The following is a 15419-nucleotide window of genomic DNA, read 5'->3' as shown; positions in this document are numbered from 1 at the left end:
AAGAGTTGCAGTGGGACTTTCACTTAGTACTCATAGAAGAGAAAGAATATAACACTCTTTCACGTAGGGGGAGGCAGGCACATACAGACTGAGAAATTTCTTCCATGGGGGCTTTTTATAATACAAGCATTGCATACTTTGTACCCAGAATTCTGACAGTAATGAGTTTCCTTTTTGATTTTTAAATAGACTTTAAATAGTTTGAGTTCTCTGGACTGAACAGGTGTTATATTTAACCTTCTCTTGGCAGGTGTAAAAAGGTGTTTGAAATACGGTATATATATTTTGGACCACATGGCTACTCATACTTTGTGAGTAGCCCTACTGGAATCAATGGGGCTACATGCATGAATAAAGATATAAATATAAATAAAGATATAAAAATCTAGTCCTATATTATTATACCCATATTTGATATGGGCCAGATTGTGCCATCCTTGCTCAGGATGATTAGTATCTTACTCCATGACTAGTCCCAGTGAAGTCAATGAGACTGCTTATAGCTGGAAGCACTACTCAACAGAAGTAGAAGTTGCATCTTTTCCCTTCTACTTAGTGTTAACTCATTTCTCTTGTTGTTCTGTATTTGTTCTGTAGGCTGATCAGAGCTTGCATCTGCATTGAGTTTACACCATTAGGTGTAATAGTTACTCATGGTTTACACGGATCTGAAGGAGATGGGAAATGAGCCAAATAAGCCTTGTTTTGATTTTTACATAATGTTACCCCATTCCCATCTAATAAAACAAGACTCTGTTTTTTTTATAGCACCCTAACATGTACTGCAAAGCACTTTACAGAGTATTGAGCAACCTTAAGGAATGGAAGAGCACCGTCATCATTTAATAGCACCAATGAGAGCCCTAAACACCATGAAATGATGCTCTGATCTCCTTCCTTATAGTGAGACCTTTCTGCATGCAGCATATTCCATTTACATTATATTTATCCTCAGAAGCATATTTCCGTAAAACACATGGAATGCAACGTCACTCTTCTCCTGCTCAGCCTTTTAAAACTAGAGCTAGATTCATAGTAATTATGGCATCTAGTTTTTCAGGTGCAGGGATACAAGAAATAGTATCAGCAGAAGTGGGGGAAAAATCAGAACTAATTTTTCTTGTTTACAAAATAGCTGGTAGATGGGTGTGTAATAACGGATTTGTGAGTAATGCTTCTCCATTTGTAAGTAATGTGTTCTTCTCAAGCTCGCAAGCAATTACCCCATATATCATACATTACTATGGTACTTGGTATTCCATATATACCCAAAGTGATTGCCATTCCAAAATCAACAGTTAACGTGCATTAGTATCTGATCATGAACGTTGACTCTTGAAGGATGTATATTATATTAGATGTATAGGCTGTAGTCCCAATTACTAAAATATAAAAACAAAATGTATTTGTTTACATACAGGCCTGGACCTATTTAGATAAAAACAAATCTAGCGAGACTGTACTTTAGCAAGTTGAGCCTTGTTCAAAATACGTTGCAACAGAAATTAACTTGGAAAAGTTACTAGAATTCCAGTTGATAATGAGTTCCCTATTTTCTGTTACTAACTTCCTCAAACATTCTCTTTGCTGTGTAATTCCTTGTTTCAGCCCAAAGGTAGTTTTTTGTTTGTTGGAACTTTCAAGGAAAAAACCCATAAGTATCACTGGTTTTGAGAATTTAAAACGTGTGTTCCAATTTTTAAAAGTTTGTTTTGATTCTTTTTGGCTCTGATAATAACACCAAGGAACACAATGAGAAATTAATTATCGTTAGTAGCATTACAGTAGCACCTAAGGCACTGTTCTGACATGTAATGAAATGACAGTCTCTGCCTCAGAGATTACAAACTTTGCTAGGCTTGGAAATAACTAATTCAGAAATTAAATTAAAATGATCAACCATGCATGTGCAGTGTTTTATTTTCCTTACCCATTAAGGTGCATGTGCACTTATTTGTATACATACATGATTTTGGCCTTAGTAGCATCCATCTCTACACATACCTAAATATTTCCCCTTCTTACCACCCAACCTTTACATAGGCCCATGGATTAGGACGTCTCTGGGAGTTCTGTCTGTATAGTTCAGAATGTGTTTTAAGAAGATATCACTTCACCACACAGCATTTTAACTGTGAACTACTGCTCTGCAGGCCATACTTTGTGAGAAACAAAATTCCAGCTTGTTCCCTAAACAAAGCTTTTGTATCATTGGACATCAGAGTAAACTATTAACTACTTATTTCTTTTAAATGAAGGTCTCCATTTTCATTAATGGCCACTGTGGTCAGAGCTGGAATTAATTTAGTAATCTAAGAGACAAAAGGCAATTAACAAATATGCTAGTTCACTAGATCTCCTCTTTTTCTTTCTTGGGTACATTCCTGATGGCAATGTTGGGGTACTGCTTTTTTTAATGTCATATTATCTTTCTAGGTTTGTGGAGACCAAAACCAAGGAGCTATTTTTCTGCGTGAATTTACATTGATTCGGAGAGAAAGCCTCCATGACGACTTCTTGTCTGATTTGCTGAATAACCATAAAACTGAAGATCCGGTAGGACTCTCCTTTTTTAAATATTTGTTTTATTAATACTTCATACTGAAATGAACATTTTCTGGGCTGTGAAATTTTGCATCCGGTTCTTTGCTCTGTTGTCTCTTTATGGAAAGGTTCAGGCCTTAGATGTTATGAAGAAAACAACAAATATGACCAGAATAGAAATGCAATTAGAATAGTGGAAAATTTCTGGTGCATGATATATCTGCTGTGCATTTAGGGACCTTTTTTTTTTCTTCAAAGGAGCCATAATTTGGTCCCTAAAATTATGGTAGCAATATTCTTCCTCTGAGATTTTGGGTGTCTAGGTTTCTGCCTTAATTTCATTTGCGCACGCAAGGCAGTTTGCATAATTTTTTTTTTGTGTTCCACAAAAAGCTTTGTTGTGGAAAACACTTGCTATTTCAGCATCTCTATTTGAAAATATCATCCTGAAAACTACTTCAGCATTGAAGTTCATTTTGAAGGAACAATAGACAAAACTAACAATGTTTTGCGAAGAGTCAGTAGTTGGAATGGCACTAAAAAGGAAGAGAGAAGAATGGATTTAGGAAAAAAAAGTTTTCTTGTTGTTATCTAAAGTCTGGTGACTCTGTTTCCACTACCTCTTTTGTGTGTGTCTTTGCAAGATTCCGGTTCAAAAGTGTGAGGGATTTCAAACTGAATATTTAGCAGTTTGTTCTCTGATACTTTTAAGTGAAAACATTTACAAAGCAAAACAGTTCTAAGTGATATGTTGAATTGTGCTTTAATTTGAAACGAAACAAAGCAGATGATTTTATCATGACAGTAAATTTGCCAGCCTAATCCTTTCAATGGCGGACTTCTTGTTTTCTAATACATTGTGGTTAAACTGGAATAGTGGCAAATCAGCAGCTGATATATTCCTGGATTGTTGATGTGTCTTAGAGGTTATAGCCCAGAATAATGATCCTGTGGGGATGAAGGAAAGAACAAGAAGCTGAAAAGAAGATTCAGCATGGAATAATCATGTGTTGGAGCGATGTTTACTGCATACTATATCTACTTATCTAGTAGTCTAGGAAAGCAATGCCTCAAGTTATCTTTTCTAGGCCATGAAAGACTAGCCAATTACCGTTTGTGAGAACATAATTGTACTGGGATGTTGGAGGGATGACTTTTAATAAATCTTGTTGCTTAGGTCAAAGAACCCAGTTAACAAAGGGAATACAAAACATTAAACAATCCACTGTGTTTGTGCTAATCCATCTGCTTTCTGACAAACTGTCCTTGGCATTTTACAATCCCACTAAGAGTTCACAGATTGGGCAAAATCAACACTTTGCTTTATCAGTGTTTGTAATTTTATAGGGAGTTCAGAGCAGTATCAAGCAACTGCTTTACTGCCAGTGCAATAAAGATTCTTTGTAAAGATACTATAATTTCTCCCCTCCTCCCCGCAATGATTAATGATGTGGGGCCTGAATCACTGTGTATTAGAACTATTGAGGCCATGCAGCCTAGTCTAGCAAGCAGCTTTTTTATTACAGTTTTGTCTGTATCACTGACTTGGCCTGTTGTTGTCTTGGAATGTCTTGGTCTTGTGCCTGATTGCAAGTGTATTAGGATATTGTTGACAAGTGAAAGCGTTGTGTAAATTACCCAAAGTTTTCCTCCATCCCACAAAATCTACATTAAAAGAGCATTATTAAGATTGCAAAGTCAAACACTCCACAGTTAGGAGATACCAGCTTTAAGATTGCCCGTGCAACCTTATTTCAGCCCCCTTATGCATATGTATATTGACACGGTCTTTAATGACATAATCACATACGGTTTTTTCCCATAATACCCCTGCCTCTTTCAGTATACAGGATAGCTGGTGCTTAACTAATGAACAGCTATTCAATATTTTGTTTTCTCCTTGTTCAGTGTGGCCTTATTTTCTACACACAATTCAAACCCTGTTCTGAAGACAAAATTATTAATATCCTCCTAGGCTGTTGTAAGTTGTCCATTGCTACCAATTTGAGTGCTTCACAGACATTAATGAATTTATCTTCATGATACCCCGGTGAGATGAGAGGGGTATTATCACCATTTTAAAGATGGGGAACAGAGGCACAGAAAGATTAAGGTCAAAAGCATCCACTAATTTTAAATGGATTTTTGAGGCACTTCGGATCTAGCATTATATAGCACTTGATATGTTCAAAGCACAGCTCCAGTTGATTCCAGTTGCAGCTGAGAGTGCTCAGCACTTTTGCACATCAGACTCCAAGATCTCAAGTCAAGCACTCCAAAAATGAGGAACACGCAATTAGTGATCAGCTGTGGAAAGTTTGATTTTTAAGTGACTTGTTTAGCATCACATAAGAACTGTGTAGCAGAGGCAGGGATAGAATCCAGTTCTCCAGGGTAACATTCAATTGCCTTAACCATGAGACCATCCTTTCTCTGACTGTAATTTATGGCTTCATTCACTGTACCCCTTCCAACTTCTGCAACAAATGACAGGGATCCTACGGACAATAACCTTCCTCACTGCACAACCCTTATTCATCATGTGCACTGATTGAGGCAGGGGTCCTGTGGGGAAAAAAAAGATCTGTGATCATGTAACTTAAGACTGTATCATAATGCGTACACACAAAGGGGGCTGAATTAAGGTTGTATGAGCAGCTTCTCAACAAAATGTTTGCAAGATTTTTTTTAACATGGGCTAAACATTCCCCCTAACCTTGTTCTGGGAAACAGCTGTACTGTTTTTGCTGGCATTTAAAAAAAAAATTAGCATGAGCCAGATACCAAGCATTGGAAATTTCAGGCTGGGTGGTTCAAGTTCGACAAAGTTGTTAAGCAACTAGAAAACAAGCTCTTTTAATGGAAAGTGGTGGATTGATCTTAACTATAGACAGTGCTACCTGCGCCATGTAAAATAAAGTGAGACATTCTTTTTGAAAGTGTCTATTGTCATTAGAAGTTGTATAGAGAGTAGACATATCTGCAAAACACGTAATGAATCCTGATCCGTTTTTGGAATAAGAAATGCAAGCAGATAATGTTTCAAATAAAAACATTTCTAACAAGAAATGAAGTGACAGTTTAATACAAGGAAAGCTCATCTTGGGTATCTGGTAACATAGAATTTGCCATAGTGGATCAGAGCAATAATTTGTCTACTCTAGTATCTTTCCTCCAACAGAGGCCAATATCTCTGCTTCAGAGGGAACTGTGAAACCCTCCATATATTTATGAAATTATGTATCAGTGAGTGGGGGAGGAGGGAATTCTCTTCCGATTCCTGCAGAGAATTGGCTTCCTTGCTTTCTACTTCAAAGATTTAAATTTAATTACTCTTCAGTATTTCACATGGTAAAGCAATAAATGTTAATTGTCACCTGAATTATCCATTCACTGAATTTAATTTCCTGATCTTCTGAGTTAGTGAAATCAACAAGCTAACTACTAACTGCAAACTGCACTGAGATATTAAAATCACTGCACTTTAGTGTGATAATTTGTTTAGAGTTTTCATGTTATGGGAAAGGAGGCACTTGCCACCAACACATGTACCATCTAACATAAGGATTATGCATGTGTTTCTGGCAGCCCAAGAAGTTACTCCAGTTCAAATAGCGGTAGGCTCTAGTGTCCCCTGTCAAGAATCCTGCTGAAGGAGGAGGAATAGAGAAATGTTAACCAGCAATTAATTATCTTCTTTACCTGGCACAATTGGGGTAATGACCACAATGTGCTAGGAAAGGAGTGCTCTCTCTGGGACACGCCTCTGGCCATAGCCATACATATATTTATTAGACAGCCACAGTCGATGATGCCAATTGCCTCAGTGTGCTGTCATTCATAAGGGAAATGTGTGTGGCTATATGGTGGATAATCTAGCTTACTTTGCACTGGTACTGTAACTACCTCATACAGCCTTTGCCTAAGGGCTGGGTAGTGTTCAAGTGTAGTTGTGCTACATGTAAGTAACTATTGCAGCCACTCTGGTTGGTGGGTTGTGCAGTCACTGTCTATTAGCAACCATATGGGGACTGTTGAGTAAAGTAGAATATGGAGTTACCCAAATTTTTACTTCACTGCATATAACACCTGGTATAGTGCACTACAGCACAGTAATTCCCATCTTTCAACGACAGTATCACACAGACCCCAGTTCCATGAGCTTGTGCACCACTTGCTCAATGGCCTGAGACCTCGAACGAATGCTCCTGTTTTCTTCCTTTTTGCCTATTCTTCTGTGCAGTAAATCTTAGCTTTTTGACACTGTGGCCTTTAACTCTCATTTTGATACTATCGTCAAGAAACAAGCCTGTTGACATAGCACTGCGAGCATTAACCTCAATACTTGATTTTAAAAAGGCTTCTCTAGCTGGGGAAAGATTTTATATTTTGAGTATTTTCCATTCTGTTCTAACCAATTAATTAAAATTTTAATGAATGTAGCAGAGTGATGAATCTCCTATCCCCTGAACAGTTCTTTTTTCTTGAAAAAAGAGAAAACAAAGAACTATTAAAAAGAGAGACGGACAGAGGGAAGCTAGGACAGAACTAACTAAGCTAGGACAGTTATCAGTGCACATGCATTTTGAGGCTTTAGCGGTAACCAAATACAAACAGATTACAGACTTACTAGGTTTTTTATTTTATTTTTCAGAAATAGTGTTCTTATTTTTCCAAATGCTTTACTGTTTATGTTGCAGTCCGTTGTTAAATGGTAGTAATAATGTCTGTGACATGCACACAGGGGAGTTGAAGGTATCAGTACAAGAATTAATTGTAGCAAGCAATGCTTTTTAAAACAAAGACAGTTGAAGTTTGAAGTATTCTAAGGATATGTCTGATTTCGACACAGTGGAATTACTCCGGGCTTGCACCAGTGTAAAGTACAGTAGACTTAAGCCCTCTGTGTTCAGTAATTGGATCTTAGCATAGGTTTTACTCTGGTTTTTGTAGTGTTTAGTTTAACCTATAAGAGAACACTTACCTACCCTCTAGCTAAGCAGTGTCTGGCCTTTCTAGGCTGAGGTACAAATGCATTGTTTCAAAAAGGTTGAGGTCACAACTGATACTTTCTGGCAGTTTCTCTGCCCTGAGTGGCACAAAGGGAATGGAAACGACCTCTAAATTCTGCTAGTGATTCCTTGGTAATAGGGGAGTCCCCAGCAGGTGCAGAGACAGCATAGCTTGCTCCCATGCCTTCTTCCCCAGAGCCCCTGGCTCAGGAGGTGAAGAGGAATGCATTGGGGAGAGGAGGGAGTGGAGGCATCAGTATCCTGCTAACTACCCATCATTGCTTGGATGTTAGTTAGAGCATCCCTTAGGTGCTAGAACCAGCAGTGTTGCCAACCCAAAGTGTGCCATTTTGGCGATTCCCCTGACCAGTAAGGGTCTGTCACTGCCTGCCTTGTAACTGTACGTGCCTTAATGCTACATTGCTGTGGCTCAGAGCTCTGACACCAGTAGCCGGCCCACAAGCATAAAGGTTTCGTACTGGCTTCCAACAGCCTAGTTTCTCCTTGCAGGGTTACCCCAATAGCCCATCTTGTCCTGAGTCCACCCAAATCCATCCCCCGCCGCACTCTGTGTTGTTCACTACCAGACTTTTCCCTTCTGGTTGTTCACCCCGAAGGAGTGAAACCTTCCCCCAGTTATCAGTCCACTTGGGATTGCACGCTCCACCCAGTTGGTGCAACAGAGACCTGCGTAGGGTAAAAATAATCTGTGTGTGTAATAGAAAAATCACAGATTCAAAGATGAAATAGTAAGACAAAGCAAACGCATACAAATCATATGGAAAAAAGAACACACAGATGTCACCTCAAGCTTTACGCTTCTATATTAGCTACGTTCTTGTCTCTAATACAAGGTACCTGTTGCCTCTGAACTTCCTGTGTGCCCTCTGTCATAGAGGAGAGCTGGAGTTTCATGGACAGCACCCTGCTTACATGCTGGCCCTGCATTTCTGGGATCGCCTTCACTTCAAACGCCTTCCCTTTTAACAAGATGGGTAACGTTTTGTCTTTTTCTTTTGGGCTATGATAATTCATGGTTACATGGTGCAAGGAAACTCCCTCCTTCCTTAGTGTTCCAAGACTGGGGTTTGCTTTTTAGTTTCCATTAACTTTAATGGTCCACCCATTGTCTTTCCCAGGTTGCACAATGCTAGGTGCTTCATGTGGACCACTAATCTCAGAGGTGCCTCTCCATGCCTGATTGCTTCCCCATATCGCTGTGAGGTGATGCTGGAGTAGCACCCTTGTTACAACATGCATACATTCATAGCCCTACCGTGTGCACACACCTCCTCATGGCCATCGGATATAGAACATTATGTGCATTCATAAGACTTTACTTGTCATCTATTTATACACAATAACATTGTATACAACTGGCTGATTCAATTGTTTGTTCTGTGGGGATCGGGTCCCCTGTTTTCTCCAGGGGCTGTCTGGACCCTGATTGTCACACCAAACATTTGAAAATTGTGAGTCAGGCCCACCAAAATCATGAGACTGCATTAAATCTCCTTATTTTTAAGCCAGAGTCAGCTGATCTCCTATCCACAGTCTGACAAGGAATCAAGGAATGGACAACAGCTGCTCAGATTGCTCCCAGTTCATGCTATGGCTGCTTCTGGGGCGATAGGGGAAGCAGCAGAAGGCAGTTGGGGAGGTGATACACCCTACCTCCTCTCTCTATCAATAGGACTGATTCAAGCACTTAATTTCCCTTCCATGGCGAGGCTTAGGGAGCACATTTTCAATTCATAACCAAAAATACATTTTCTTAATTAAGTCACCCTCAAGACCCCTCGTGGCTCCAGATCCACAGGTTGGTCCCCACTGCTAGAGGAGAATCTGAAAATCACTGCATGTGAGTGAAACCTGAAAGTGCCGTATAATTTAAACAAAATTCTAATTAAAGGAATTCTGTTCTTCAATCTGAGCTTGTTCCTGCATTCATCATGTAAGAGAACTGATCGTCTAGTGTCTCATAAATCATATTGTTGTTCCCCTGTAAGTACCATGATGTGTTATATTAAAGTTCAAAGGAAGTGATAAACTGCTCTCCACTTTGACGTCCCTCAACTTACTTGGAAAATATGTATAGCATTAAACTTCATGAACGTGAGTTGGACTAGGAGAGTGAGTATCCCTGTGTCCACACAGTTCTTTGAATATAGGCGCTGCTTCTTTGCAAACAGTCTGTTTAAAGAACCTTCCTTTATAAATGTCTCCAATAAATATTTCTGGGTCTATATTTACTTTATAAAAATGTTACTTGCTTCCTGCAGATTAAATTACTTCTAAATTGCTAAAGCCTTTTGTTATCTTAATAGTTCATCTGCTTTAAAAAGGCAAAGTTTTTAAAATATGTTTAGGGATCTGTGAATCTTCAGAAACTTAGACAGAGAATTGGCATTTCCCATGTATCTCAATTTCAACCCTTCTAGATGTACTCAGACTTTAAAGGTTCTTATTGTTTTCTGGTCCATTTCCCCAATCTGCTCTTAACAATGACATTTTTCTCTGTCTCTTTAAAAATGGGAGCATGACCCTTTTAACGTTTGGGACCCATTACTGTGGCTATATATTTTTTTCTTTGTTGGAAAGCCAATCAAGATACCATTGCTGAATGGAAATTGTACTCCAAAGCTTGGACTCTAAGTCCCGCAGCTGCCAAAATTACCAAAACTGTATCTACTGTGGGAGTTGACGTAGGAGAAAAGGGAGGATGTCTTGAGAAAGACAATGTTATTAGCCTTCTCCGCGTTAGGAAAACTACCCTTTACTGACATTGGTGATGATCTGAGCATGATTTAACTACCACTTTTGAAATGATCTAGAACACAGTTTGTCCTGGTCTACACTTATAGTTAATCAGCGTTCAAACGGGTTCATATGCACCTCTCACTGACACCTGTTCTCAGCAATGGATAATTTCCTTAATGTAGGGACAGCAAGTGTGTGTATGTATGGGGTAGCTTTTCTCTTTGCTGTATGAAATGACTGGGGTCCCCTTTCCATCACACTACTGCCTTCGCAGCTGTGTCCCTCTCTCTATGCACTGCTACCCCTCTCCTACTGCCTTTTTGTTAGTCTGTCTTCTATTTGCAACTCCTGTCAATTTGATATCTTCAGCACATGGTTGTTAAAATGGTATTTGTGAAAATTGCTGATTAAGCTAAACTGGGAAGAGACATAAGAAGTCACCAGGATATGATGGTATGCACCCAAGATATCTGAAGGAACTCAAATATGAAATTGCAGAACTGCTAACTGTGATATGTGACTTATTGCTTAAATCAGTCCCTGTACCAGAAGACTGGAGGTTAGCTACTGTAACAGTGATGTTTAAAAAGGCTCCAGAGGTCATCTTGTGGCTCTTACAAGCCAATAAGCCTAACTTCAGTACCAGGCAAACTGGCAGAAAGTATGTAATGAACAGAATTAGCAGACACACAGAGGAACATGTTTTGTTGGGAAAGAGTAAACAAGGCTTTTGTGGTGAGGCATGATTTCCCTTTAATCTATTAAAATTCTTTGAGGGTGTCGTCAAACTTGTGGACAAGGGTTTATTCAGTTGATATAGTGTACTTGGACTTTCTGAAAGCCTTTGACAAGGTCCCTCACCAAAGGCTCTTAAACAAAGTAGGCAGTCATGGGATAAGAGGAAGGGTCCTCTCACGGATCAGTAACTGGTTAAAAGTTAGTGAACAGGGGTCACTTTTCACAATGGAGAGAGGTAAAGAGCGGAGTCCAGGGATCTGTACTGGTACCAGTGCTGTTCAACATATTCATAAATGATCTGGAAAAAAAGTGGTAAACAGTGAGGTGGCAAAAATTGCAGATGACAGAAGGTTGCTCAAGATAATTAAGTCTAAAACTGACTCTGAAAAGTAACAAAGGGATCTCACAAAACTGGGTAACTGGGCAGGAAAATGGCACATAAAATTCAATGTAACCTCATGTTTTAGGTATCCTTAAGCCTCTAACTGCCAGATGCTGGGACTGGATGACAGGGCATGGATCACTCAATAACTGCCAGGTTCTGTTCATTCCCTCTGAAGTATGACACCTGCCACTTTTGAAAGGAGGATACTGGGCTAGACGGACCATTGGTCTGACCCAGTATGACTGTTATGATATGTAGATGCAAATACCAGTAAGGACAGACAAATAATACAAAAAGACTCTGAGTAGTGTTGGATGATGAAGTGGTAAGAACAGACTTGGGCTATGCTACCATCTTCCTTTGTTGCTACCACTACTGGAGCTGTTCTGGTGGTGAATTACAAATTCCATTTTTTCTGGAGTAGATGAAAACCTGCATCTAGACAGCTAAAAGTTTTCAGCAGGTAGTACGGTGTAACAAATTGCTAACTCAAATGTTTTGGCGATCAGTTTTCCCTTTTGTGGTACTTAGTATTAATCCAGAGAAACAGGAAAACTTTTTGCCTGCTTGGTTAGGACAGTGTTTTTTGTTGGGTTTTTAAAAAATGTTTTCCCTTCCTTCACAGGCATTAACAGATATAAAACTGATTGCAGTGCTTTCAGAGCCCACAAATTTGCATTTCTTTATGCCCTCTTATTTCTCTGTTACAGTCAACATACAACTTTGTCACTTTTCTTCGAAGGCTTGATCATTTTTTAAAGAGCAGATAGCAGGTATAGGTCATGTCTACACTGTGAATTTCAGAACTCTGAAGTTTCATATGAAGATAGTGGGATCTCCTTTAATCAAACTGCCTACAGCTAAGCAGTCTAGAAATGAGTAGAGGAGCAATTTCCTCCTGCATTTCATCCATTATTCAAATTAACCCAGTGAATGTGTTTCCAGAATTTTTAATTCAATGGATTTCTTGTTAGCAGTATGATACATATGATGTAATATATGAAATGTGATCTGTATTGTTGGTGGTGTTCATACATGTAAGCCTAGATTCTCCTCTGCATTAGGGCAGCCTTGTGCCCCTCTGCTGGCACAAAACTGGTTTAATTGGTCATCCACTGCTAATAGAGCAGCCCCTATGCTGCCCTTTACCCTGTGGCTGGCATGGAGTGTGACCAGAGGACTTTATTCCCTGGTGATCACTAGCTGCCATTGTAGCCAACTGGAGATGTTGCCTGCCAGTGCCAACCTTCAGGTTGCTATAACTTGGCCTGGGGGATGGAGCAGCCTCAGAGGAGTTGAAAGTCACCTTTGCAAAATTCTTCACTCCATCATCCCAAATTGCACCAAGTGCTTTTAACGTTGGAGCTAAAGACTGTAAGGACTTTAGGGGCAGTGACTGTCTCTTGCTATTCATATATAAAGTGCCCAGTGCAACCTTGATCCTCACAAGAGCCTCTGAGCACTGTAAAGCAAATCAGTATTTGTTCCTATTCCCTGTTTGCATGAGCATAAGACTTCTATAGCCAGTAAGGAGGCCTGAGAAGCCACTGGTGCTTTTAGACTTAGGGAGAGGTAGCAGTCGCAAAGGATTAGAGAATATTAGAAATGTTTAAACCTCTTCCTTTGTGGATCACACAGAGCCTTGTGAAGGCATCATTCCTAGAAAAAATTATAGTACCGTAAAATTTATTGGCAGGGTTCAGAGGTTAAATGTAGTTTTCTCTTGTAACATTCACACAAAGTAATTGTGTATGCCTGTGCATTTCCTAGCGGTCAAGTGGCTGTCATATCCTGGTCTGGCTCATTTAATTGTCATTGATCCCGGAAGCTAATGACGGGTATTGGGAACCCTACCCTGCTGTGTTAAGCAGGATACCATCATTTTCAGTGCTGGCAAATTCTCTATGAAAGCAGAGAGGACATTGTGTTGCACTGGGAGTCAGGAGACCTCCGGTGTAATTTTAGTCCAGTCATTTTGCCTCTCTGTGCCTCTTTCTCTTCCCATCCTTTGTCTTGTCTATTTAGACTATAAACTCTCTGGGTCAGGGATTGACTCATATTATTATGTGTGCAGGGCCTAGTAAAATGGGGTCCTGAACTCAGGGCTATCATAATTCAAGTAGTTAATGAAACACTTCACACAAACATTAATGTGAGCAAAACTCAGTCCTTTGAATGTTCCCATAAAGGCATGTAAAACAGAGTGCAAGTGTGGCCAAAGCAAATCCATTATTAAAATCAAGTGGATGCTTGCAGAACATTTAGGTGGTATTTGCCCAGCTTCCATTACGCATATTTAAAAAGTAATTGATTGAGAAAGCAATGCATGAATGGAGTTGGAATAAAACGCTCATCTCCATTTTAAATACAGTGTTGCTGCTGTAGTACAGTCAAACATAACAATGTGGCTTTAATAATGAGTTGCTACATGCCGTAATTGTTAAATCATAATGTATTTAATCAAATGGCATTTAATTAACAGTCCATAATTCTTATTAAATCCTTATCCGAGGATTGCATTAATGTAAGCCCCAGATTTTTATTTTTAGAAGCTTTTGTCTACTTTTCTTTGTGGGCAGCTAGCAATCTTGCTTGCAGATCAGTGAGACAGATGCATATCCATATATCTTGGCTCTGCTCCATCAATCCTTATCGTGAGATGTTTGTAAGATTCTGATTATTCCAGATTCAGATTTTCAGGAAAAGCAAACAGTAAGATCTTCTTGATACAGTCTGAACTTGGGGTCTGAGGAGAATTTTCCTAAGAGATCTAATACAAAGAAACTTTCTAGTTAAGAAGTGCCAGTTCATTGTAGTTTTATTTCTGCTGTATAGAGGCTATAGTTAGTGAACTTGGAAACAAGAGCCCTTTAGATTTTTGCATCTTCTTTCAGAGGCCAAGGCAATCCTTTGCACACCCCTCTTTCCTGCCGAGGAATTTTTGTGATTCTGATCCAACAGGATAGTAGTTGTTGTTCAGCATGATCTAAAAGATTTGAATAGAAAACTGCATTCTGTTCTCTTTAGGGTTTTCATATTGCACTTATCACCATAGTATCTGAATGCCTTCTAGTACTGCATTAAGGTATGTGACTAACAGCTGTCACCTGTTTTGTTCTTTCATCCTCTATCCATGGGGAGAAGTGTGTGCAGTGGAGTGTCTGTTTTTGGTAGGGTTTGGGCTTTTTAAAAAATATACATGTTGCTACGTATTTGTTAGAGAAGGCCAGGTCAAAGAAATGCACCTTGGACTTGGAGTGGAAGGTGCTGAGGTTTTTGATGGCCCACAGGTCTTGAGGGAGCTCTATCCGCACCCTTGGATTGGCCACCGAGAAAATTCTCTCTCTCTCTCTCTCTCTCTCTCTCACAGATAAGCTTTATCTTTATTGTAAGGCGTTCAGTTGAGCTACAGAGGAGTGTGGCTGTTGACTCTGGTCTTCATCCCAGAGCTTTAGATGGTCTTTTAGATATCCTCGACCCAGGCCATGAAGTGCTTCGAAAATAAGGACCAGGACTTTGAACTTGATTAGAAATTCTATGTGAAGGTAGTGTAGAGAGCGGAGGACTGAACATAAGAACATAAGAAAGGCCGTACTGGGTCAGACCAAAGGTCCATCTAGCCCAGTATCTGTCTACCGACAGTGGCCAATGCCAGGTGCCCCTGAGGGAGTGAACCTAACAGGCAATGATCAAGTGATCTCTCTCCTGCCATCCATCTCCATCCTCTGACGAACAGAGGCTAGGGACACCATTCTTACCCATCCTGGCTAATAGCCATTTATGGACTTAGCCACCATGAATTTATCCAGTCCCCTTTTAAACATTGTTATAGTCCTAGCCTTCACAACCTCCTCAGGTAAGGAGTTCCACAAGTTTACTGTGCGCTGCGTGAAGAAGAACTTCCTTTTATTTGTTTTAAACCTGCTGCCTATTAATTTCATTTGGTGACCCCTAGTTCTTGTATTATGGGAATAAGTAAA

At 39.7% G+C, this 15419-nt stretch overlaps 1 protein-coding gene across 6 annotated transcripts in view; it reads left to right on the top strand.

Annotated features, from left to right (window-relative positions):
* The window catches only part of ADAMTSL1 (ADAMTS like 1), a 654406-nt gene that overhangs the window by 166589 nt on the left and 472398 nt on the right, over window positions 1–15419 (top strand). For all 6 annotated transcript variants that reach the window (XM_045021716.1, XM_045021715.1, XM_045021714.1 and 3 more), the window contains exon 2: window positions 2437–2556. In XM_045021716.1, the coding sequence (XP_044877651.1) occupies window positions 2437–2556 (120 nt within the window). The remainder of the gene's footprint in view (window positions 1–2436; window positions 2557–15419) is intronic.

Source organism: Mauremys mutica, chromosome 6, assembly GCF_020497125.1.
Source record: "Mauremys mutica isolate MM-2020 ecotype Southern chromosome 6, ASM2049712v1, whole genome shotgun sequence".
NCBI classification, from domain to species: domain Eukaryota; kingdom Metazoa; phylum Chordata; order Testudines; family Geoemydidae; genus Mauremys; species Mauremys mutica.
Note: the sequence above shows the minus strand (reverse complement) of the source record. Positions and strands in the feature narration are given on the sequence as shown.